General features: G+C 38.6%; 1 protein-coding gene across 2 annotated transcripts; it reads right to left on the reverse strand.

Moving 5' to 3' along the window:
• Positions 1-963: 963 nt before the first annotated feature.
• TAF12 (TATA-box binding protein associated factor 12) lies at positions 964-27,676 on the reverse strand. Of its 2 annotated transcripts, XM_036914995.2 has the most exons (7): positions 27,546-27,676; positions 14,448-14,532; positions 13,469-13,720; positions 12,172-12,249; positions 7,664-7,778; positions 2,810-2,898; positions 964-1,443 (listed from the first exon to the last, which is right to left on the reverse strand). In XM_036914995.2, exons 2-7 carry the CDS (start codon positions 14,517-14,519, stop codon positions 1,408-1,410), a joined length of 642 nt encoding a protein of 213 aa, XP_036770890.1. In that variant the 5' UTR covers positions 14,520-14,532; positions 27,546-27,676; the 3' UTR covers positions 964-1,407. The 2 variants fall into 2 exon arrangements, with proteins under 2 accessions (XP_036770890.1, XP_036770891.1); XM_036914996.2 differs by lacking the exon at positions 14,448-14,532 and having other exon boundaries at positions 27,546-27,672.

Below are 27,676 nucleotides of genomic sequence, written 5' to 3' on the forward strand. Positions count from 1 at the left end.
TGCCAAGGTCATTGACTTGCTCCTGCCACCGGAACTTGGAAGGAGGTCTTTTGCTGCTTGATCTCACCAACAAACCATCCGTGGAGAGCATCAGCCAGTGGCATCAGGAGGTTCTGGAGAAAGTGAGACCCTTCCATGTGCTCTTCCTGGAGGTAGGCCCCAAAAGTGACCTGGTGGCTCAGCAACAGGTGATGCTGGAAGAAGGGAGAAGCTGGCTGCCTCTTCGGATGCTCGCTATGTTGAGACCTTGGCCAAGAGCAACAGTAACATCAACACTGCCTTTGAGTAGCTCACTCATGGGATCTATGAGGCTGTGAAGACAGGAGTCATGGGGCCAAACTCAGCATAGGAAGTGAAAAGCAGGGTCCCATGTCAGGCCAAGTCTCAGGGGGCAGAGGACCAAAGCAGGGCAAGGTGGCTGCGCCTGTGCTGGTGATCCCTGAGGGGAATAGCCATGCCTCGTGGAGCCCACAGAACCCTCACGATCCTCAAGGGCTATGCTGGGCACAGGACAGGATAATGCTAGGTGCCACTGAGGGTCATGATCCTGACATCTCAAGAGGTCTGGTTTCCTCTTCACGATGGTGAAAATACCAGGATCAGCAATACCAGCAACTAAGAACAGACAGGCCTTTCCCTACCACCCTTTCTTAGGGCCAAGGATGAACTCCAGGAGTTCCAGAACCAGCCAAAAAAGGCTTTGCCAACACCAGCATGCCTCTTCAGTTTGGGGCTCATGAGGGAAGGTCACCCTGCCCCACTGTTATGGCTGAGAAACTGCCTTACCTCTAAGGATGAAAGGGCCCTCCCTCGGAGTAATACAATGGAAAAATCCCTGGGTTTTTTTCCTCACAGAAACAAATAATGGTGCTGCCACCTGCTGACTAGAGATGGTGCTGCTATCCAGCCTTGTTTGTCATCCTTACTCTGGCATTTCAAAGGCTGTGAGCCATGCACCCTGTCTTTCGATTAATAACTTTTTTATTCTGGAAAAGCAAATGAAAGTCATATTCATATAAACACTGACATTACAAAGTACAGGGAAAAGGGGAAGGGAGGAAACAAAAACCTCTACAAATCCTGCTAATACTGTCTCACCAAACAAGACCATAATGCTTTGTTTTTGTCCCATATTCAATCACTTATATAATAAACCACAAATAAAATCTTCTCTGGCAGATACACTGCTCCTCTTTGAGACGGCAGGGAAAATGGGACGGAGTTGGGGTAGGAGGCTTTATTCTTTTGGCAGATCCTCTCAGTCATTATAGATATTGCTGCACTGTTAATAAAAAATATATGCTTCTCTGTAAAGCATTAAAAAAAAAATCCAAGAATGAGATGGCTGAGGTCTCAGCTCAAGTATCTCCAAATACATTGTTGTCCATTCCCTGACCTTCCCGTGTGTTATTTCTTCGTTGTTTTCCGGATCAATGCCATTCTCTGAAGAGAGAAATAAGCAATTACACAGGTTAGAGTCAAGAACTTTCTGGGACATTCATATGTGGCTGGCAGGCACAGGCCAGCTCAGCAGGCTCCTTCTAGCCTGAGGACAGTCTGCAGGGGACCCTAGGAGATATTAAAAGACCCAAAGTGCTCTAGACAGGCAGGACACAAAATTAAAAGTGGATAAGGTGACAGCTCTTGGCTTTTGGGGACTTGGGGGACAGGCCATCAAAGCATGTTCTCTAGGATTCCCACCATGATCTATTTGATGATGGAGAAAACAGGGAAGGGGAGTTTCTGTTTTAAGCCTATTACCACACATTAAAGGAGCTGAAGTTTCACACTTGATGACCTACAATGAAGGAAAATGACCCTAAAGACTTCCACCACAATCCATCAGGGAAACATTCAAACCAAGGGTTTCACATTTTACTATTACCAACCACTGGCCAAATTACTGACTTGTTTTGCTTACTCTTTTTGACCAAGAGATTGTTCTAACCTTAAGATACTTGTTGATAAATAAATAGGGCTGAAAAGTGGGTAATTTGAGAGCAGAGCCAAAACAGCCATCCATTGTTTGGAGGGACTCCCTTCTGAAGAACACTGATGCTTCGATTTAGGCCAATGGTGGCTTCCCTATAGGGCTTCCTCTGTCAGTTTTGTTAACATACCCACTCCAGAAATCCCAGGCTATGTAAAAGCAAGGGCAAGTCAGCCAGGACCACCCAATGGTGGTCGTCAAACTTTGAAAAGGATCACTTTTCAAATCAGAGTAACCAATTAAGACTGTTCAAAGAGAGGCCAACATTGCCATTACATTGACCAATGACAGGGACAACCTGTTCCACAGCACAGTGGTCAGATTCTCACAGTGACCTCCTCAATTCTGCAGTGAGAAGGACAAAGAACAAAGGTTAAGCTGGGACAGAGGCTGGAATGCCTGGCAGAGGCCTTTGGGTGCTCACCCCCACCCAGCACAAGTGCACCATATTTCCTTAAACTGTGCTCTAGTTAAAGGGCCGTCCAAATATGATGTTCAAATCAGTAATAATGAAGGACACATTCATTAGGTGATGTGGAAGGGGCAAGGTTCAACCATACTAGAAGAACCTAGAATCAACAGCTCTAAGTGATGCCCATCAGAGCCCAGAGGAAAAACTGAGACCCCATGTGGGAATAGCAAAGTGCCATGGAAATATCTGACTGATCTCCAGTGCAGCCCCACTCCCCCATGCCCTCTCTGATCTTTGGTCGAGAGTGGAGCTTGCTGTGTGGGACCTGTGACAACTGCAGTGACAGCAGCTGAGACACAGCTCAAGAGATCAGCTCTGGCTGCCCTGGGGCTCTGAGAGCTCCTCACCTGTTTGTGAGCTTCTGTGGTGCAAGCTTTTTTGTAGGGTCGGATCTCTTCTGAGCCAAATCCGGGGATCCACATGTTCCACTGGCGTTCTGCAAGGAAGAGGCCAGCACAGAGGTAAGGGGACAGGGAAGGCAGCATCGGGGCATAGTGTGACCCTCCCACAGGGGTCGGGAGGACTAATCTGAGCAGTCAGTCGCACTTCTGAACAGTAACCCTGCAGAGGAACCCATGGGATACAAACCGGGACTTGCGTGTGGTACCTCCAGGGCTGTAAGACACCATTTGACCTGCTGGCAAAGACAATGGCTTAAATGAGTCAAAGCCATGGGTGCTAAGTCTTAAAGTTTCCACGCTGCACTACAGAAAAGGGAAGTCATCTATTTCTTCAGTTGTCTGACTCCTCTGTTCAAAGGAACTCCTCTCAGACCCAGAGGAAGAGCAGGACCAGAAAGGCATTCCTAGCACTCTGAGTTAAGAGCTGCGTTCTAGCTCTGCTGCTTCACTGTGGGGCTGTATGACACTGGGTCTCAGTTCCTTCATCTTTTACACGGTGGGAGAAACAGTAATAACCACCTTGTTGGGTGGCTGAGAGCATTCAGTGACACAATGCAGTCCCCAAGCCGATGTGGGCACAGGTATGTTCATACCCCAGCTCCATGTGTCTGGGCCACGGGGTACGGTCATCCCATAAGACTGTCACAGAGGGCATAGATTTTGTTTATCCTGCTTTGTCAGTAACTGGCATAGCCACATGGGCCCCTAAACCCACGAATGAAAGTGTGTACTGCACTTTCAGCACACCAAATAGTAACAAATCATACTCACACAAGATTGTTCAGGGAGTCTACTCAAAAGGAGCTACACAGGGATTCCTTGATCACATTCTCCTAAAGTACTGAAAACACTTGTTTCTCAAATTCATTTTATCCCAGGAGGCATTTAAACTGAATATTAGTTATGTCATAGTTATACTGTGTTTCTAATGCACAGTAAGTATTGAGAAAACAAAAGATTCACGTTTGGCTCTAGAATAATTTTACATATAGTTCTCTTCCAATATTTCATTGAAAATAAAAACATCTGAGGCCTTCTACTAGGAATATTTGTTGTCAGTATTGGAAAGTGACACTAAGTTTATTCTCTGGGAATTAAACTTTACCATCAACACAAAGCAGATCAGGATATGGATATGGAAAAGCCACTCTGAAGAAAGAGCAGCTACCAGGCATGAATGCACATATGTAAGTATGTGTAGCAATATATTTGCATATGTGTGTATTTGTATTTTATATAATATAATAGCAGCAATGGCCATGTAATGAATAAACACATAGTGAAATGCCTGGTATGGCACAGCAGTGTGCAAAGCATTCCATGTATGTCATCTCATTTAACTTTCACATTTCTAAAGAAAGACTACGGCAGTCAGAAGGGGAGGTTATTCAACTATAAAGTATAGAAAATTGGGTCAGAAGTGAGCACCGACAGTACCCATCCCAGCCTGTCCACAAGAGAGGCATCAAGAGTTTGTAGCTCCATTGGCAAGCCTGTCTTAGTGGGAGGGTTGTGTGTGCAGCACGCCTAGATGGCCTAGTGCCTTTAACCGCAGGTTCCCTAATTCCCCATGCTCTATCCCATGTGCTCCAAGCAACCTTCTGATTATGATTCAGCTGCCATTAGGCCTGCTACAGAAGCCATTCTGATCACATAGACTTTTAAGAATCCTAATCTATGTGAGAATTATTTCTTAACCATTAATGAACAAACCAACATCCCAATTTTATTTAATAATTAGAATATAAAATATTTTAAAAATAGAATGCAAAATTCTCAAAATACTAAAATCTGTTGTGTTTAGTGTGTGTGGTAAATATATACATAAAATTGTATTTTTATATACATAAAATTTACAATTTTAACCATTTTTAAGTGTATAGGTCAGTAGCATTAAGCACATTCACACTGTTGTACAACCATTCATCTCCCATTTTTTTCAATCATTCCAAACCGAAACTCTGTACACATTAAATAACTCCCCATTCCCACCCTCCAGCCCCTGGTAACCACCATTCTACTTTCTGTCTCTCTGAATTTGTGTTGTGGTGGTTCTAAAATGTGTCTTCAAATTCCTTCATACTTCTCCCATTAAAAAGTAGAGTCCACGTTCCCTCCCCTTGAACCCGGAGAGGTCACTGTGATTGCCTCAAAGAATTCTGTAGAAGTGATGCCGTGTGACTTCAGAGACTGGGTTAGAACAGGCCATGAAGTTTCTGCCAGGTGGTTATGGGACACTCACTCAGGGGGCCTTTGACTGCCATGTAAGGCATCCAGCTATCCTGCGACTGCACATGATGAGACCATGTAGAGAGACCACAGAGACAGAGAAAGACAGAGAGAGACAGAGAGAACTGTGGAGTCCCAGATTTTTGATTGTTTCTAGCCCACGCATCAGACATGGACATGATAAAACTCTGTTATGGACGGAACTGTGTCCCTCGAAAAGATATGCTTCAGTCCTAAGCCCCAGTACCTCAAAATGTACCGGAAATAGGGTTGTTGTGTATGTAATTGATTAAGATGAGATCATACAGGAGCAGGGTGGGCCCTTAATCCAGCATGACTGGCATCCTATAAAAAAAGGATAAGAGACACCGAGCGAGGCACACGGGGAGGTGACATGAAGCTCAAGGCATATATGAGTGATGCAGCTAAGCCAGAGAATGCCAAGAATTGCTGGCCACCACCAGAAGCTAGAAAGAGGCAAGGAAAGATTCAACAGAAGCACTGGAGAGCGGATGGCCCTGCTGATACACTGACTTTAGACTTTTGGTCTCCAGAACTGTGAGAGAATACATTTTTGTTGTTGTTTTATTGAAGTATTGTTGATATACAATCTTATATTGGTTTCAAGTATACAGCACAGTGGTTCAACAGTTACCCATAATATTAAATCCTCACACCCCAACTAGTGCAGTTACTATCTGTCAACATAGGAAGATGTTACAGAATCATTGGCTATATTCTCCATGCTGTACTACTATCCTCATGACCAACTTACACTATGATTGACAATTTTTGTGCCCCTTTATCCCCTGCCCCCATAATAACCACCAGTCACTTGAGTGTCTATGAGTCTACTGCCGTTTTGTTCATTTTGTTTTGTTTTTATATTCTGCAAGTAAGTGAAATCATATGGTATTTGTCTTTCTTCGCCTGGCTTATTTCTTTATTTTTTATTTTTTCCTATGCTTATTATGCATTCATATATCTTCTTTTAAGAACTGGCTGTTCAATTTCTTTGTCTATTTTGATATTGGACTGTCTTCTTATAAGTGAATGCCTGGCTTATTTCACTTAGCATAATACCCTCTAGGTCCATCCATGCTGTCGCAAATGGCAGGATTTCTTTCTTCATTATGGCTGAATAGTATTCCATTGTGTATATGTACCACCTCTTCTTTATCCATTCATCTATTGATGGACACCTTGATTGCTTCTGTATCTTGGCTATTGTAGATAATGCAGCAAGAAACACAGTAGTGCATATATCTTTTCGAATCAGGCATTTTGTTTTCTTTGGGTAAATTCCTAGAAGCGGAACTACTGGGTCCTATGGTATTTCTATTTTTAGGTTTCTGAGGAACCTCCATACTGCTTTTCACAGTGGCTGCACCAACTGACATTCCCACCAACAGCATAGAAGGGTTCCCTTTTGTCCATATCCTCATCACCACTTGTTATTTCATGTCTTTTAGATGGTGGCCGTTCTGACTGGTGTGAGGTGATGTCTTATTGTGGTTTTAAATTTTGATGTTTTAAACTACCCAGCTTGTGGCACTTTGTTCCAGCATCCCTAGGAGACTAACATGCCTTCCTTCCGAACGATTTCAACCCCAGCCACCACCTGACTTTAACTACATGAGAGACCCTTAGCAAAGCTGCCTAGCAAGGCCCAGTCAATCCCCAGAGTTATGAGCAAAATAAACAGCTGTTACTGCTTTCAGCCACAGTTTGGGGGTAGTTTGTTACCCAAAAATAGATAGAGTATCTGTCTTCTGCTGTTAATACCAGCAACACTAACCAGAAGAGTATTATTTTCTCCACCTAGACTACCAGTGCTTCCCCAGGCAATATTCCTGACACTGGGAAGGAAGCCTTTCAGTAATCAGTCATAGGCTGCTCTGCACTGAATCTCTAATATCTTCTGCCTCATTCACTTGGCCTGACTGTTTTTGTATTCATAGATTGTTCATTTTATTTTGATCACATTGTAATCAATGCACAGAGAGGCTTATTCATTTCCCAAGTAATTACGGTTATCAGCGTTAGATAAGTACCTCCCAGAAAAACCCAAGCTTGAATTTAGCATCTATTGAGTAGAAAAACAGGACACAAAATTATATGTACATTCTGATTAAAATTTTCTTGAGAAAAATGCATAAACAGGCTAAAAACTGGAAGAAAAACACCACCAGTTACAATAGTTACATTTACTAAGCTCTTGTTTGTGCCAGGCCCCGTGCCAGTCACATTACAAAGATAATCCATAATTCTTACAATTACCCTGTAAGGAGGATATTATGATCTCCACTTTACAAATGAGGAAACAGGGTCTATAAGAAACTAAGTAGGAAGGATAAGGTGATACATTTAGAAAGTGGCAACCCCAGTGCTTGGGCTCCTTCCCTCTACAATGGATGGATTTTTCTTCTCTATGTAGTGCTGCTACTGAATAAATATGTATATCCCAGAGCCCAAAAGTGATCCTGCTGTGAAGATTTCTGACTACACTTTCCCTCGTGGGCCTGAAGGAGCCATAGTGTGGATACCTCAAGGAGAAACAAGACCACATACCTAGATGCAGCTGGACATCCTTCACCTCCAGGGTGCTGGATTTGCGATGCCGGGCAAGCTGGCAGGCTGCTGTCACCACACTCTCAATAAAATCATCAGCAATCTGCAGCAGCATCTAGAGAAGACAACAGTGGAGGAGAGTAACCATGACATTGACAGAGTAGGCCTCTGTTGCTGGGACAACTGTATCTGGTTCAACCATGTATTTAGTCAGGCTTGGTATGAGAAAGCCTGGAATCAGCACTTGGGTGAGGAGGAGGAGTGAGGGCAACAACAGAAGCACTTCAACTCATTAACAAAGTTGAGTACAACTCACTAACCAGGTTGAGTGTTTCTGAGGATGTTCCTTTCTGCACTTTCAACCAGCGCAACCCCTCACTCTGCTATTTTCTTCTGAATTAGGTGGGAAAACAAAAGCAAACCATTATACTTTCTCATTCAGTCCCTCACAGCATTTTTATCTCCACTTGCTCACATAGTTTTTATAATAACCCTGTGGAAAAAAATGTGGCATGGATTTTATCCTCCTTCTACAGAGGAGGATGCTAAGACTCAAGGAGACTAACTTGCAAATGGCCATGTAGCTGCTAAGCAGTAGAACCAATCCTGGAGGATTCAACCTCAAGGTTCTGAGTCCAAATTCTGGGTTCATTACACTTCATTACCAATTATACCTAGACTTTGTGAATAGCAAAATCAGAACTCTGAAGCTAAAAGCCTATAGGAAAAAAATGAAATTTTAATTAGTTAATACATTCCCCATGGATTTATCTGCTGATCAATAAATAAAAGACAATTACAATCACAGACAAAGACATTCCCATTCCTTGTCCTACTACACCATTAACACATTAACATCTCTCCTATGGAACTAAATGGATACCATCTAAAGGAATTATTTCTGATTAAATAGGGCAGGTCAACACCAAAAAATGACCCCTTCCTCCATAAATGCACTAAAATAATGAAGGGGAAAAAAAAGACACCTACACCCAAAGGCAACAAGAACAGGAGAGAAAAGCCTTAATGGACAAGAGATTCCAATAAACTTTTCAATTATGTTTTTGCCAAAGAGAACAAAGGAAGAGTGGGAACTGACCTAGCAGACAGAAGGTACAAAACAAGTGCCTACAGAGTGGACACCAGTGAGAATGGAACTGATTTACCCTTTGCAAAGCCTAAGAGTTCCAGGAGTTGGAAGAGACATTTATCACAGAAGACTGGAAGCATGGGACTTAAAACTGCAGAATTGTAATTATTATGTGTCTATATACTGAGTAGCACCTGACTCCAAAAGCTGCCAAGTGCCTTCTCACTACACACACATGACCCAGAACACAGTCGGTTTATTCTCCAGAGAAAGTGAATGGGAGTGGCTCTGGTTTAAAACAGCAGACACAGCAGAGGTTGGGGAGAGACACAACCCCAGTCTCTTATCTCACCGCCAAATGTTAGAAGCTAGGGATAAATCATCCAGATAGGATATGGGAGGATTTTTCTCTGGAGATACTAAATGACTCCAGAGAAAAGACTTACAGATACTGACATTTAGGGACTCCCCAATAAGAACGTTGACATGTGAACAACCTATTCTGAAGTGATGCCAGTGGTATGCTGGATAGAGATAGCCAAGACAACTCACGAAAGCCATTTATATGTATTCCTTCCACAGTTAATTGTTCGACATTTACCAGTACACTACGAGATGAAGCCCATCAGTCAGTAAGTTCTATTTCAAATCAGCTTTTTAGTGGCTCATCCTTTAAGAATGGATAGCCAGGGTCAGCAAACATGAAGAAAATCTCTAACACTAAAAAGAAAAGAAACAAATCAACGGTGAAAAAAGGACACAGAGGAAACAGAGACAGAGCAGCGAAAAGAAGATTCAAAAATGTAATTCCTCAGAGAGAAAGAGAAGATATTCCAACTATAAAATAAGAACAGAATGGCTTGGGGGGGTTGGGGGAGGACCAGTCAACAAAAAATTAAAATTTTTATACATAAAAAGAAAAGTTGAAAGGTTAAGAAAATAAACTAAGGAAAATCTCCCCAGCAGTAGAACTTAGAATTACCAAGAAATGAAAAATGGGACAGTAATGCAGAAGATCCAATATCCAGTCAATTATCATTCCAGAAAGAAAAAGCAAAAATAAATAATCAAAAAAATTAATATAAGAAAATGGAACCTTCATACACTGCTGGTAGGAATGTAAAAAGGTGCAGAACTTTGGAAAAACATGCTGTTCTTCAAAGGAAAAACAGAGTTACCATATGACCCAGCAATTCCACTCCTAAGCCATGTACCCAAGGAAATGAAAACATATGATATGTCCACACAAAAGTTTGTATACAAATGAAAAAAAAAAAGGGAAAGGAAAAAAAAAAAGAAATTTGCATATGAATGTTCATGAGAACATTATTCATAATAGCCAAAAAAATGACATGACCCAAATGTCTATCAGCTGATGAGTGGATAAGCAAAATATGGTACATCCATACAGTCATAAACAGAAATGAAGTACTGATACCTGCTACAACCTGGATGAACTTTAAAATCATTATGCTGAGTGAAAGAAGCCAGTTACAAATATGACTCCATTTATTTGAAATGTCCAGAATAGGCAAATGTATAGAGACAGGAAGAAGGTTAATAGTCAGTTGCCTAGGGTTGTGGATTGGGGAAAAATGGGGCATGACTACTAATGGGTATGGGTTTCTGTTGAGGGTAATGAAAATGTTCTAAAATTGACTGTGTTGAGAGTCACACAACTTTGTGAATGTACTAAAAAAACCACCACTGAACAGTATATTTCAAATGGGTGAGTTTTATGGTATATACATTATCTCTCAGTAAAATTGCTACATCAAAAAACCACACACACACAAAGAGGGCAAATGTTTTCCCTCTGGTTAAAAAATAATAATAATAATGGAGTTATATTGTTTTTGTTACCTTTCCCTATTGTTACATATTCCTTAGCAAAAGCCAAAAAACAAAACCCAAAATACACAAAATCATCCTAGAACTGAGGCACTCAGGTCACTAGGATAAAAGAAGCTTCCAAGAACTCAGCCCAACAAATGAAAAAAGACACACACACTATGGTTCATATGAAAATTCAGAACAGGAAAAAGGTAAGACTCTAAAAAGAAATGGCATTAGAATAGGGTAAGATTTCTTTTTTTTTTATTTTAAATAGTAGATTTTTAATAGAGATTTAACACCTGAAACTTAATGATCAAAAAAGACATATTTTGAGCAGTCTACATGTTGCTGTGGTATGTAAAAAATTAAATATAACAGCATTATAGATATGGTTTGGCATATCTAAATATATGGAGTAGGATTTCTTAACAGGAGATTTTTAAAGACAATGGAGTAATGCCTTCACAACTGAAGGGAAAAAAATGACTTCCAAAACAGAATTCTAAACCCAGCCAACTAAAAATTAAGTGTGAGGTTAGAAGGTAGATATTTCAGACATTTACCTCTCAGCTATCCTTTTGTATGAAGTAACAAAAAAAGTGCTCTAACAAAAAGGAGTAAAGTAAGAAGAGGATATAGGATCTAGGAAACAAGAACTCAAAAGAGCAAAAGAAGAAAAGGAAGACCCAGGAGCAGTTTGTATAAGTGGCCTAAAATTAATCAGACCAGAAAAGGATGGAGGTTTTTGGGACTGAAATCTCCAAAGGGGTGTGGGGGTAGCAATGACATGGATGGACAAACAGGACACAATCCAAATCAATAGATTATTTTTCCACTGGAAAATAATGTTGTTAGGGATATAAGAGAGCTGACAGCAGAAGCAGAATAAAAAGGATAAAAGGAAAACTAAGTAAATAAAAATGAGTCAATTATTAAGTTCAAGTAAGAAGTTGTACAAGGAAAGGTAATCATAGACATGACTTGGCTCAGTGGGGAACGATATTTAAATAATTAGCATAATATAAACACTGATTTCTGAGTTATCTAAAAATTGTGACAAAACAATGTTGGAGAAATGAGGAAAAGGAAAGTATTTGGCATGTGTATGAGTGTTTTAACAAAATTCTAATCTACAGGAAGTCAACAGACTATTATAAAACTAACAAATCAAAGAATATCTGTTTAAGTAACTTAATTACTTGGAAATAGAAAGGAATATTAGAGAAACAACTAAAATGGATAGGGATTCTCTATGACCAACAGACTATGCCCTTTTTGACAAGCCAAAGTAACAATAGCTGCTAGGTACCAAGTACATGGCATTCTGCTAGGTGATCTATATTTAAGTTATTCCCTGGGACCCCCACAATAACCATGTAGGTAAATAATGTCAGACCCTATCAACACAGGAGGAAGCTGAGTCTCAGAAAGCACACATGACTCATCCACAGCTACAAAGCTGGTAAGTGGCAGAGCCAAGATTCCAATTCAGATTTGTCTGCCTGTAAAGTATGTGCTTTTAACTGTTATTCTATACTAGCTCTAAGGGGGACACATCTCTGGGATTCCAACCCCACCTTACCTCCTCCACATCTTCATCCAACTGCTCATTTGGATCCACTTCTCTTACTAAGTCTTGTAATTTCTTCTTGGTCAATACCTAAAATTAATTGGGAGAAGATTTTTCAGCCAACTATTGAGGAAACAAAACTCATTACTCTGTAATAAAGAAAGGCTATCAATTTGTTTGGTTTAGTTTCTACTTTCCAAAGAATTAAGTCAGGCCTACCTGGTGGCATCGCAACAAGACTACAATCTCAAGACGGAAGTAGTCGAGGGAGAAGCAGGAAGGGCAGTTTGGAAAAGAGGCCAACATCTCTCATCTCATTAGTTTATTTCAGCCTCATCTCTTTTTCTCACTGTGCCTTACCTTCCCTCTACACTGAATAATTTGTGATTTTCTGACCACCATGAATTGTACTAATGCCCCTGGTGCCACTGACCATGCTCTTCCACTTTTCTTCCTACCTGCTCAGCTCATGATGCTTCACTCAGCTAACTCAGGTTAAAGGAACCACTTCCTCCTTTGACCTCTGCTCTACTGTGTGTGCCCTTCTGTCATGGTGTATATTTATAACCTTGCCTATTTTTGACTTAGTAGGCTGAAAGCTCCCTCAGGGTAGGGAACATGTGTTCATTTCTGTAAAACTAAATATTTGTATAAATGTGTACAACTATTATCCCTCTTTCATAAAGGAAATGTCATGTCACATATATATGCCTTTAAAAAAAGATAAAGAGACATACATTAAAATGCTAATCAGTTATTTTTGGGTAGTGTATAATTATAGGCCATTTATTATTTCTGTATAATAATGAAATTACACTTATTTCTTATTTCTTGGGGCTCTAGAGGGATCATGGGTAGAAAGAGGGTGTCAGATTTTAGAATCACTGCAGAAGATTAGTAATAGCAGCAGCTGGATGAACTAGAAGACTGGAGGCAACAGTACGTTTATTACAAAAATAATGAATGGTGAATCCATTAATTATTTTACTTTATTTAATAATTACATAGCACATATATATGAAAACTTGTCATAGGCAAGGTGACGTTAGTGTGTGTATATATGGCTATGTATGTATTGTGCATATATATATATATATGCCTATGTGTACCCACATATACTACAGAGTAAAATTGGATAAACATTGTGCATAATAATCAATAAAGAACTTCAGAAATCCAAAGGAGGGAAAAGACCTTGTTTTTCAGCTGAGAGAAAAGGCAGCATCTGAGACAGATATCTCTCGAAGTACTACTGATATGATAACAGATGAGAGGTACCTACAGAGAGGAAAAAGGAGGAGGATGATACCTGATTGTTTTCAGGGCTGAGACGCCCTCCTGTCCCAGGAGTGCCTGGAATTTTTACCACTGTCGTGCTATTGGCCATGGAGCCTTGTGGAGGGGTGCTGGCTGGCTCCGGTTTTATGGATGAGAAATTGGAAAGGTTGATTAGGGCTGAGGGGCCAAACTGGTTCATAATCTGCCGAGCTTTGGATTTCAGCTCATAGAGCTTATCAAGATCTTGTTTCTTTTTGGAGCTGTGAGGACCGAGGCCAATCAACTGTAGAAGGAAAACAAGAGAATTAGCTCCAGAACCACCTGTAACAAATGGTGAGTTTTAAAAGTAAAATTATATGAGGTCCATCAGACTTTGAAGAGTCTTCAGTACATCTGAGATAGTGACCATTTGACACCTGCACATTAAAAATGGAGGGAATGAAGAATCCTTGTTGCTCTCACCTGGTATTTAGAAAACATCTCTTCTCCAAAAGCTAAATGAAATAGTCAACAAAATTGAAATATGGGAAGAAAGTAAATGAAAAGAGGAATCTTATGTATAAAAATTAGTAAGGATGATTAGAACACTTTTAAAGACTTTGTAAAAACAGAATATGGTTAAGTACTACATGCATTATTTTTGACCATCAAATACTGTTAAATTCAAGTAAATTATGGCATAGTCACATACTTAAAACTCATTCACAAAACCTCAGAAAATAGATTAGCTCTTTTCGGCATTTCAAAACATGCTAAAGTCTATGTCAGGGCTATGTCTAACACACATAAGTTTTAGCAATTGTTAGTGTAAGCTCTTCTTTCTCATCAAGAACACATTTTCTCTCAGTGTTAGCAATCTTGAAGTACATGCAGAGTCCCTAGCCTGGAGTAGCCAAGACTCCTAAATTTTAGAGCCTTGATGTTGACCATGGACACAAGCTTTGGTGTCATCAATTTCACGAGCACATTCACCAAGTTTCGCCCGCAGTGGCCTCAAGGAGCTTACTTACAGCTATCTGAGTGTCTAGATCTTTAATAACATCAGCAACAGCCGTGAGCCCGGTGAAATGAGAGGCAGCCATTTTCAAAAGCTACCTGTAAATGAACAACTGGCATCAAGCACCAATCTTGCCACAGAACCACTTCAGTTGCAAAGCCTGGTACATCTTCGTCAACCAGGATCCAGGCAAACTGGATGTGGAGAAACATTTCTCCTTATTCATACAGGGTGCCAAGACAAATGTCTCCAACCCTTTCACATATGATTTTGAAAATTAATTAATGATGATAATAGTAACAGAGACTTTCATCCAATAAAATGAATATTCTATCGTTAGGGATAAACTAACTGCATATGAAACACTTTATTGGTGGAAACTGTGGAATCTGAACCTGCAGGAATCATGGCAATGGGTTTCAGAACTTGGTAAAGCTTAGCAACCGAAGTGAGTATCTGCACCTATTCTGCTCTTGCCTTTACTGCTGAGTTCCTTCCACAAGCTGTCTAACTCTCTAATATGAACAATCACCTTCTCCTGGTTTACCCTTAATAAAAGCAACTAACTACACACTGGTTAAATGACCAAGAGCCAGCTGAGGGGGACAACAGAGCATCAGGATCACTTGTTTTTTTTAACCATATGTGGTCCATATCTCCTTTCCCCTTACCCACAAATATTACCTATGGGAAAATCAGAGTAGGAAAATATGTTAACATGGTAATAGTTGCTCTAATGTTATAAAAGCAAACTATTTTCCCAGAGCAAGTTCTATGAAAAAAAGCTTTATTAAACATTATCAGTATGTTCACCACACCGAATATACTATACCTTACCTCTCAAATAACATTCTCAACCTTCAAGGAACTTCCCAAATAGTACTGAGTATTGCTCAAAATAAGTGGAAGCCTTTTTTTACAATAGAGATTTTGGAATAATGGGAATTATTGTGATAAGGCCTGGAGACAAAAAATATAGTCTATCTTCATAATACAAATATGAATAATCACATATCAAATAATAATTAATCTTAAAGAATAGCTCCAAATGGCTATTAATCAGATCAGTTACTTTTGTGAATAAGTGGACTCTGTATAATGTAAGAAAAACCAAAGTTTCTCCCTAAGACTACTAGATGGCAATTTACTGTACTCATTGATCTTGTTGAGAATGAAACAATACTTCTGCATTTTTAGTAATTCTGGGCAAGTGAACTACTTCTTCTATTAGAACAAAACAAAACAAAGCAGATGATAACCAGACACCCATTACCAGACTGACATTGCCCTTAGTGTCCTAGATTGTTTCTTTATTTCACCGGATAACATACTGGGATGGGTGAGGATTACATGGGTTTATACAACTGTCAAACTCATCACACTGAATTTTTAAGACCTGTACATTTTTTTTTAAATAAGTATCTTCAAGTTTTTTTTTCTGTCATTTTTTTTCTGTCATTCCCAACTGGCTTTAAAAATCATCTAGTACATTTTTTTCAGATACTGTGCTTTCAGTTATAGAAAATTTTAATTACTAATTAATTAATTTTAATTAAAGTACCATTGATATACAATCTTATAAAGGTTTCACATGAGCAACGTGTGGTTACTACATTCACCCATATTATCAAGTCCTCCCCACCCCATTGCAATCACTGTCCATCAGTGTACTAAGATGCTATAGAGTCACTCACTACTTGTCTTCTCTGTGCTATACTGCCTTCCCCATGAACTATCTACATTATGTGTGCTTGTCATAATGCCCCTTCATCCCCTTCTCCCTGCCCTCCCAACCCCTTCCCTTTGGTGACTGCTAGTCCATTCTTCGAGTCTGTGAGTCTGCTGCTGTTTTGTTCCTCCAGTTTTGCTTTGTTGTTATACTCCACAAATGAGGGAAATCGTTTGGCACTTGTCTTTCTCCGCCTGGCTTATTTCACTGAGCATAATACCCTCTAGCTCCATCAATGTTGTTGCAAATGGTAGGATTTGTTTTCTTCTTATGGCTGAATAATATTCCATAGTGTATATGTACCACATCTCCTTTATCTATTCATCTATTGACGGATACTTAGGTTGTTTCCATATCTTGGCTATTGTAAATAGTGTTGCGATAAATATAGGGGTGCATATGTTTTTTTGAATCAGGGATCTTGTTTTCTTCGGGTAAATTCCTAGGAGTGGAATTTCTAGGTCAAATGGTATTTCTATTTTTAGTTTTTTGAGGAACCTCCATACTGCGGTCCACAATGGTTGAACTAATTTACATTCCCACCAGCAGTGTAGGAGGGTTCCCCTTTCTCTGCATCCTCACTAGCATTTGTTGTTGTTTGTCTTTTGGATGTTGGCCATCTTAAGACCTGTATATTTTATTGTATGTAAACTATACCATGATTAAGGAAAATAAATCAAATCCCCCAAATAGGTATAAGTTTGCACTCCTAGGCATTTATCTCAGAAAAATGAAAACTTGTGGTCCACACAAACCTATATACTAATGCTCATAGTATATACCAATATGGAAGAGATAATTATTGAGTAAGTGGTGGCATATGACTGAGTACATCTGGAAAACATCTATTTTCAAGTTCAAAATTTAAATATTTGGTCTATCTGGGATGAGAAGAGGTATATACACTTCTTTCTTCATACACTCCACCATTCCAGATGGATCAGATATTTAAATTTTAAATATAAAATCATATACTAGATAAAATACAAGAGATTTACAAAAATTACTCTGAAACCTAACCCTCACAGTTTACACAAAAATTAACTCAAAATGGATCATTGAGTTAAATGTAAAATGTATAACTATAAAACTTTTAGGAGAAAACCTGGGCTGTAGAAAGGCAGAGACTTTACTTGACACCAAAAGAATGACTAATAAAAGGAAAAACTAATAAACTGGCTCTTATCAAATTTAAAAAGTTTCCTCTATGAAAGCCTATGTGGAAAGCAGGCAAAGACAAGCTACAAACTGGGAGAAAATATTTACAAACTACAAATTCAACAAAAGACTGTATATAATGTATAAAGAACTCTCAAAATTCAACAATTTTTAAAGTAATTAAATTAGAAAATGGACAAAAGACATGACCAGATATTTCACCAAAGAGGATATACAAATGACAAATAAATACATGAAAAGATATCCAACATCATTAGTCATCAAAGAAAGGCAAATTAAAACTAAAATAAGATGTAACTACACACATCAGAATGGGTAAAATTAAAAAGTGACAACACCAAATGCTGACAAGGATGCAGAGAAAGCAGATCACTCATACACTGCTAGTGGGAATGTAAATGGGACAGCCATTTGTAAAATGGTTTGCAGTTTCCTAAAAATCTAAATATGTACTGTCACAGAACAGCCTAAAGACAGATGAAGACTAAATGGAAAAACTTAAGATCTGAATAAACTATGGACTTCAATTAATAATAATGTATCAATGTTGGTTCATGAGTTTTAACAAAGGTACCATTCCACCATAGATGTTAATAATGGAGAGAGTGGGTGCAGGGTATACGGGAACTCTGTACAAGCTTCCAAAAATTTTTCTACAAATCTAAAACTGTTCTAAGACATGATTTATTAAAAAATAGAAAAATAAATCACTAATACACAAAACAATAGGGATGAACCTTAAAATATTTAAGTGGAAAAAATAAGCCAAAACAGTCTCAAAAGAATACATACTGTATGATTCCATTTATATGAAATTCTAATCACTAATTATCTAAAAACTAATGTCTAGTGTTAGTTGGAGCTGAGAGTGACTGTAGAGAGACATGGGGAAAGTTTCTGAGGTGATATAAATGTTCTCTATGTATCTTGAGTAGGTGATGTTTACACAGCTGCATACATTTACCAAAACTCATTGAACTGTACAGTTGCAATGTATACATTTTATTGTATGCAAATTTTAATACCTCAATAAAATTGATATGAAAAAAAATCTAAATGTGCTACTGTATGACCTAACAACTGTAGTCATAGGCATTTATCACAAAGAAATGAAAACTTACTTTCACACAAAAACCTGTATGTGAATGTTCACAGCAACTTTATTTTTAATAGTCAAAAAATGCAATCAGCTCAGGTATCTTTCAACAGGTGAACAGTTAAACAAACTGTGGTATGTCTGTATCATGGAATATTAGTAACAAAAAGAAACTATTAATACATAAAACAACTTGGATAAACCTCTGGGGAATTATGCTGAGCAAACGCCAATCCAAAAAGAGTATGTTTATATAACATTTACCTAACATTTTTGAAATGACAGAATTTTAGAAATAAGGGGGCAGATTAGTGAGGCTGTTGTGGATTGGTGGGAGGGAGATGCGTTATAAAAGGGCAATATGAGGGACCCTTGTGATGTAATCATTCAGTATCCTGACTGTGGTGATGGGTAAATGAACCTATAAAAGTGATTAAATTGTATAGGATTTAATACATAAACACACATGCACATACACACACAAACAAGTACAAATAAAACTGGGGAAATCTGATTAAGATTGTTGGGTTGTACCAATGTCAATATCCTGATCCTCATATTACACAATAGTTTTACAAAATGTTACCATTGGGGAAAACTGGGTTAAGTGTATAAGGGATCTCTCTGTATTATTTTTTATAATTATAGAAATGTATAATTATCTGAATTATTTTTAAGTGGGGAAAAAAATTCTCAAGAAAAAATAAAGCCCTCCTAAAGATGACCCAAAGCTCAGGAGCCATAAAAAACTGACATGTTCAATTATATAAATATAAATGCATGGCAACAAACATAATAAAGTTGAAGGACAAAAGACAAACTAGCAAAAATATATACAATATATATGAAAGGACTAATTTCACTTATATATTAAAAATACCTACAAATCAATAAGTATCCATCCATCCAGAAGAAAAACTGCAAAATATAATGGTCAAGAAAAAGAAACTCAAAGGGTTCTTAAAATAATGAAATGGTCCCTATTTTCATTGATAATAAAAATGCAAATAAAAACAACAAGATACTATTTATTCCACACTTGACAATAATGAAAAAGTTTTATACATACTGTGCTTGAAAATTTTATGGAGAAATAGTCATTTCATATGTTGCTGGAGTAGGGGGAATATAAATTAGTTAGAGATCTCTATAACAGGCTACTTGGCAGTGTTTACCAAAATTAGAAAAGTGTAAGTTGTTTGGATTCCATAGTTCCACTTTTAGCAATTTAAATTATAGTTGAACTCGTAATTGAGTAGAGTATTATACATACCAGGAATTTCAACCTAAATGTCAATCAAAAGTGATGTAGTTAAAGAAGTTATGTCAAAGAAATAATCAATCTTCCCATGTTTTCTTCCATCTGCTACTTCTATAGCTTTTCTTCTTCCTTCCTAATTACAACCCTTTAGTAGAATTCGTGCCTCATATAGAAAATTACCGAGTATCATAATTCTTCCAAGTGGTAAAGATACCTCAAGACAAATGCTGGGCATAGAAGCCACAGGGCATAAATCTGCAAAGAAGTAAAAAGCTAACATTTTCAAAGAATATTGCTTCTCTCTCACTTACCAACTTTACATCTCCCTGTATGGCCCCGGAAGATGACTGGTTAGCCAGAGAAGGGTAAGATTCCTCAAGGGAGGAACAACCTAAGACAGGCACAGTCGCAGGGGGGCCATCAGGTGAGAAATTGGGGATCAACAGAGGTGAGGCTTAGAACCTCACCCCACCTGTTTTGAGAGAAATCTTCTGCATCCATGGATGTTTTGTTGCCCTTGTCTAGCTTGGATTAATACTTAGTCTATAGGCATAGACCTGATCATCTACATTTGCCCTCTTACAGCACTAAATTATGTTTTCTACCTTTATCTTGCATCTACCTACCACTTCAGCATTTTATTAAAAAAAAAAAATAAGGCAGAAATGTGGGATTCACATATAAATCAAGTATAAAAATCAAATGAATAATCATATCTGACTTGATTGTTTATAGTTCATGATGTGTGATCAAAACCGAAAGTTTTGGTGATATGACTGCCCTTGCACTGTTCACCATGTAAGAACTTATTCACTATGTAAGAACTTGTTGACCATGTTTAAGAACTTGTTCGTTATGCTTCAGAAGATTGGAGACTGTTGAGAATTAGGCTTGGGGTTGATTAATGATTGTGCATTGAGTCCCCTATACAGAATTTTATTGTTGTTAACAACCATTTGATCAATAAATATGAGAGATGCCCTCTCAAAAAAAAAAAACTAAAAATAGAAATACCATTTGACCCAGGAATTCCAGTCCTAGGAATTTACCCTAAGAATGCAGGAGCCCAGTTTCAAAAAGACATATGCACCCCTATGTTTATTGCAGCACTAGTTACAATAGTCAAGAAATGGAAGCAACCTAAGTGTCCATCAGTAGATGAATGGATAAAGAGGTGACACAAGTACACAATGGAATATTATTCAGCCATAAGAAGAAAACAAATCCTACCATTTGCAACAACATGGATGGAGCTAGAGGGTATTATGCTCAATGAAATAAGCCAGGCGGACAAAGACAATTACCAAATGATTTCACTCATCTGTGGAGCATAAGAACAAAGCAAAACCTGAAGGAACAAAGCAGCAGCAGACTCACAGAACCCAAGAATGGACTAACAGTTGCCAAAGGGAAAGGGACTGCAGAGGTGTGTGGGAAGGGAGGGAGAAGGGGAATAAGGGGCATTATGATTAGCACACATAATGTGTGGGGTGGCAAGGGGAAGGCAGTATAGCACAGAGAAGACAAGTAGTGACTGTAGCATCTTACTACGCTGATGGACAGTGACTCTAATGGGGTGGGGGGTGGTGACTTGATAATGGGGGGAATCTAGTAACCACAATGTTGCTCATGTAACTGTATATTAATGATACCAAAATAAAAATAATAAATTAATTTTAAAAAAATTCCTGAGGGAGAAAAAAAAAAGTGATGTAGTTAAATAAATTGGGGTGTAACTATATAATGGAATACACTGAAAAAAGAATGGGACTCATGAAAATAGCATGCCAGGTAAAAGAAACCAATCATAAAAGGGGATACATTGTGTAATTCCATTTACATGAAATGTCCAGAATAGACAAATCTATAGAGACAGAAAGTGGGTTAGTGATTGCTGAGGCTGGAAAGTGGGGGAGACAAATAGGAATTGCCTGCTAGTGAGGATGGGGTTTCCTTTAGGGGGTGACAAAAATAACCTAAAATTAGATTCTGGTGATGGTTGCACAACTCTGAATATACAAAAAAAAAATCCAGTGAATTGTACACTTTAAATTGGTGAATTATATATGTGGATAGCTCAAGAAATGTTTTTAAAAAATGAGGAAGGTCATGAAATGACCTCCAAGATACACTGTTCATTGAAAATGCAAGTTATAGAACAGTGCGAACAGTTTGTTATCATAAACAGACATAATTATAAATGCATAAATTATTCCTGGAAAGATACATAAGAAACTAATAACAGTGGTTGTTTTGGGGAAGGGAATGGTAGTATCTGGATGGCCTAAGGGACGGAGGAAAAGGGAGAAGACTTATTTTCCATTGTATACCAAATTCTGTACTATGTCGATATGTTACCTATGAAAAAAATTAAAATGAACTATTTGTTTTGTTTCCTCTGAAGAAATACTGGCTCCTGTTTTTAAAATGTAACAGAAAATATAGGAGGAGCTACAAAAATGACCCTTGACTGTATCTCAGTCACCTATACAAAAATTAATTCAAAACCAATCACAGACTTAAATGTGAAAATGTGAAACTGTAAAACATTTAGAAGAAAACATAAGAGAAAATCCTCGTGGCTTTGGGTCAGGTAGAGTTGTTATACAACATCAAAAGCCCAAAAAGCACAATACACACACAAAAAAGAAATCGATAAAGTGGACTTAATGCTTTGCAAAAGAAAAAGACAAGTCACAGACTAATAAAAAATATGTATACATCACATACCTGACAACTTGTATCTAGGATATATAAAGAACTCTCAAAATTCAACAAGAAAACAAACCCAATTAAAAAATGAGCAAAAGATCTGAACAGGTGCCTCACCAAAGAAGATAGATGGATGGCAAATAAACACATGAAAAGATGTTCAGCATCATCCGTCACTGGGGAAATGCAAATTAAAAACACAATGAGACACAACTAAATACAATTAGAATAACTAAAATTAAAAAAAATAAACAGACCAGTGCTGGAGCAACTAAAAGCCTCATACATTTCTGGTGTGAATGTAAAATGGTGCAGTCTCTTTGGAAAACAGTTTGGCAATTTCATATAAAGTTAAGTATACACTTACATATGACCACCAGCAATCCCACTCCTAGGTATTTACCCTAGAGAAATGAAAACTTATATTCACATAAAAGTCAGTATGTGAATGTTTATATTATTCATAATTGCCCCAAACTGGAAATAATCCAGATGTCTTCAAGTGGTGAATGGATAAACAAATAACAGGTGTATCTATATACTGGAATACTACTCAGCAGTGGAAGGGAAGGGCTACTGATATGTGCAACAACACGAATAATCTCCAGTGCATTATGCTAAGTAAGTGAGGCAAGACTCAAAGGCTACTTATTGTATGATTCCATTTATATGACAGTCTGGAAAATGCAAAGCTATGTGGATGGAGAACAGATGAGTGGTTGCCAGGGGCTAAGGTGAGGAGGATCTGACTACAAAAGAGCGGCATGAGCGAAATTTTGAGGACTGTGTAACATGTTAGGTAACATGTATGGTGCTTACATGACAGTGTGTATTTGTCATAACTCATAGAACTGTACACCCAAAAGAGTGAATTTTATGGTATATAAATTTAAAAATAAGGTAAAAAAAAACAAAACAGCACAACCTGATCAGAATGGCCAATGATCCAACACCCAAATTACTTGTTTACTGACAACTTTCATCAAGCTTAATTGTGGATGATGCTGATCAAGAACAATGGAATAAAGTGACCATAAATAACCTGATTTCCATTATGTAATATACCATGGTTGCCTCTGGACTAGTCAAATTTCTAACTCACTTCCTTAGAATGCCAAGAGTTAGGGATATACTACTGTAGGCATTAAGTGTGAGACGGTTTGAGAGAACAACTGTAATACGAAATAAACCCTTACTAGCATAGTCAAAATCATGTGCTATGGGATTCATAAAGTAAGTCAGAAAGTCCATGCCCTTGTGATCTGCAGTAGAAATTACTTAATAATCCTATTACAAAAAATTGTGTGGCTGGGAGTTCAATTAAATACCAAGTCTAGCTTTCTTTCCGGCAGCAGTTACATTTAAACTGTGGTTGACAGGCTAAGGATGACAAGCCCTAATGCTTTTCCTTTTAACGACCTTGTATCTCAAAGAGAAATCCAGTTGCAAGCCTATTATTGTAGTAAGAGGATCTGATTTTTCAGAGGGTAGGAAACCAGGGAAGACCTTGTAGTAATAAGACCGTCACATTGTCTGGGCCTCTTTCATTAACAGATTTTTTTTTAAGTGATGAGAATAGGGTAATAGAAGACTAGATTATCTTAAAATGCTTTTACCTCTAAATGTTTATTATTTAAACAAAATACTGGAGTGAAGGGGACTACCAAATGATGGCCTGAAAGCCTTATCACTGCAGTGGATAACTTAATGAAGGGGTTGTTTTTGTACAAGATATTTGTGTTTTTCTCTTCACTGGCTTCTAGATGTATCTAAATGAGCTCATATTTCCCAGCCTAAATAAACCAAAAATAATCACTTTATTGTAGTCTGTGAGACTTGAGAGCAATAGAAATGTGGGACTTTTTCCATTAGTTTTTTACTAGATTGATCTTCTTTTAGGTGGTTTTGACTTAACAGAAAGGTAGTACAGAACAATGTCAAGGGCCTGGACTCTGGTGGCAGTGTCCGAGTTCAAGTACCAACTCTGCCACTTACTAGCTTTTCATTATCTAATCTGTTTATGCTTCAATTTCCTCATCTGGAAAATGGAGTTAATCACACAGCATACCCCATGGGAGTGCTGTGACAACTAAGTTTATATATCTAAAGCATTTAGAAGAGTGTATGGTACATGTTTAATATACATTAACATGTTTGCTGTTATTATGCTCTCCTCTTCTAAGCCTTAGTTCTAAAAATCAGTGTGTTAAAGGTTTCTCCCATCCTGCTGTGTTGGCAGCATCCTATAACCATTCTTTTGACTGCAGACATTTAAAAAAGAACAGTGGATTGAAAAAATGGTAGTAACAAATGGCCAGCAGGAGGCTGATGAGAGGTACTGTGGCACAGGGAAGACCCAAGTCAGGAGCGCTGACTGCCACCCTCACGCTACTGAGTTATGTGAGCAACCTTTGACTAGGGTTTCATTTAATTACATCTATAATTAGGAGTGGTACCCAGGCAAATTCTAAAGTCCCTTTCCAGTTCTAACAATTATGTAAGATTTTATTTTAAATTAATCCCTATGTACAGATTTCAAAGATTTTCTTCTTCCTCCAATACACCTGTTTCACTGTGCAGACTGTAATGTACTTTGAAATAGTGGCATGGGCATGCTTTACCTCGTAATTTGGTGTAAGTTTTGATTACTTGCATACAGTGCAGTGTTAGGCACTTGCAAAAAATATTGGGAAAAAATAGTAGTTTCAACTAAGGAAGCCCACTTTCTATCATCAAGTTCATATTACAATTCATTGTAAAGTTAATCCAATTTAAACCCTTGGTTTTCAGATTGGTCTCTGCCTCCTAACTTTAGAATTAAATTTGAGGAAAAGTTCTATTGTGAAAAAAAGTTCTATTCAGGTCCTGTTTTTTATCTTGATTATCTCTGCTTCTTTCAAAACATAGGAACTTAGTCCTCCTCAAATACCTCACATCTAAGTACTCTACAAAGTTTTAGTACTTGACATTAAGAGGAGTTAAGGAGGAGGGGGTGCTTTTCTTCAAAGGTATGCTTGTATGACTATTCTATTTTGCTGATGCGTAAACTGAAACATGGAAAGGAATCCACTTAAACAAGTAGGAAAAAAGTTTTAGTCAAACACAAAACTGGGTTTGACTGGGGCAGGGCCACTTAGTACAATGTGATTTCAGGCAAGGTACTTAACCTCTCTGAATGGATTTCCTTATCTGTACAATGGGACTAACAATATCTAACTTATGGGGCTGTTAAGTGATAATTTAATAATATTATACTTGAAAGTGCTTACAATGGTGCCTGGTTTGTTTAAATGGGTTTCAGTAAAAGATATTATTGAAGAGAAGTGACTGGTCCAAGTCACCCTACCATTCTTATCTAAAAGCAGCCATCTCCTGTATAGGCACACCTCCTTTTATTGCACTGCTTTATTGCGCTTTGCAGATACTGCATTTTTTACAAACGGAAGGTTTGTAGCAACCCTGCATCAAGCAAGTCTATTGGTGCCATTTTTCCAAAAGCATTTGCTTACTTTGTGTCTTATTTTAGTAATTGTCCTAATACTTCAACTTTTTCATTATTATTATATTTGTTATGGCAATCTGTAATCAGTGATTACAACTTGCTGAAAGTTCAGATGATAGTAAGCACTTTTTCAGCAATAAAACTTTTTAAATTAAGATATATACACTGTTTTAACTGTGCTATTGCACACTTAAGAAACTACAGTATGAACATAACCTTTATATATACTGGGAAACAAAAAAGTTCTTTTGACGCGCTTTATTGCTATATTCGCTTTATTGCAGTGGTCTGGACCCAAACCTGCGAAACCCTGAAAATGCTTATGCTAAAAATACAGTATACAATTTACTTATCTACAGCTTTCTAAATGGCTTACTGTATTTGTTGGGGGAGGAGGCTTCATTTAAAGGTTTCCTACCTGGTAAGTGACATTCACTATATCAGTGTCAATTCGGTAACCAAAGTCAAAAAGAAGTATTAGAATCTGTAATTTGAGTTTGACGTTAGAGCAAAGACTCTGGAACAATATTAATCAAGCATCTCCTATTTGCTCCACAAAGGAAGGAATTGTATCAAAATTATGATCTAATTAATCTTTGCCTCACTGTGAACCTAAGCCCTCTTTGGACCTTAGCCTCCTTACACGTAAAACAGGAGTTTAAACACGATGATCTTTTCGGACCCTTCCATCTCTGATGTTCTTTTTTACTTGAGAGATGCAGAGAGCTGTGCTCAATCAGGAGTGGAATGGGATTTAAAGTACTTATCAAGTACAGTACTGAGTTCAAACTGCTTCAACTTCACAGCAGAGCTTCTCAAGAATGAAGCAGAAAATGAAGATGCTTGCATGTGGGCTTCCTAGATAAGTATCTGACACAAGAAAAAGCCTGCCAAAAGCCAACTAGGCAGCGCGAAGCAGTCGTCGTCTTCCCCTGAATACATCCTTTACTACTCTGGATTCTGAGAATATGCGAAAAAAATCTTTTCCAAACTCTCTTTCCCTTGGAGGCTGATCTCACTGCCATGGCCCCTTATATGCTCCGCTTTTAGAAGCTCGGATCCTCACAGCTCTGTTCCCTCGGGTACTTCGGAGTCTCCAGCCCCGATCCCGTCCCCACAGAAGCCGGTATTCACTGACCGCTCCTGCTCCTTCCCAAACCCGAGTGTTCTCTTATTGCTCCTGGCTCTCAGGAACCTGAGAGGTTCTTCGCTGCCCAGTTTGTGAATCCTTAGGAGCCTGGGTCTTCACTGTCCCGCTTCTGCCTCTTACGAAGCACAAGTCCTTACCGCTCCGCTTTTACCTCAGGAGCCCGTGTCTTCACACCCGTTCCCTTCCTACCCTAACCTCTTAAGAGCGAGAGTCCTCACAATCTCGTCCCTCTCAGACCGCTTTCCCTCAGATGCCTGAGAACTCACATCCGTCCCCGTTCCCTAAGTCCCGTCTGGAGCCCGGGTCCCCACAGCCGCGTCTTCTCCGAGTCCCGATCCCTCATTCCCGTCCCAAGAGCATGATTCCTCACACAGCCCAGTCTCCTCCACAACCTGGTTCTTCAAACACTGACCCACTGTGGGTCTGGGTCCTGACACCCTCCTCCCGCTCTTCTTCCTCAACTGCCAGGGCCCAAGACTCACAGGCAGCAGCGTCTATCTCCCCATGATATGCGGAGACTGCCCCAGTGAAGCGTTCGTCTCAGCAGCCGGTCCGACTGCTCGGCCCTCCCCGAGTACTTCCGGCACCGCTCCCCGCCTCCAACCCGGAAACG

Source organism: Manis pentadactyla, chromosome 4 (genome assembly GCF_030020395.1).
Source record: "Manis pentadactyla isolate mManPen7 chromosome 4, mManPen7.hap1, whole genome shotgun sequence".
Lineage (NCBI taxonomy): Eukaryota > Metazoa > Chordata > Mammalia > Pholidota > Manidae > Manis > Manis pentadactyla.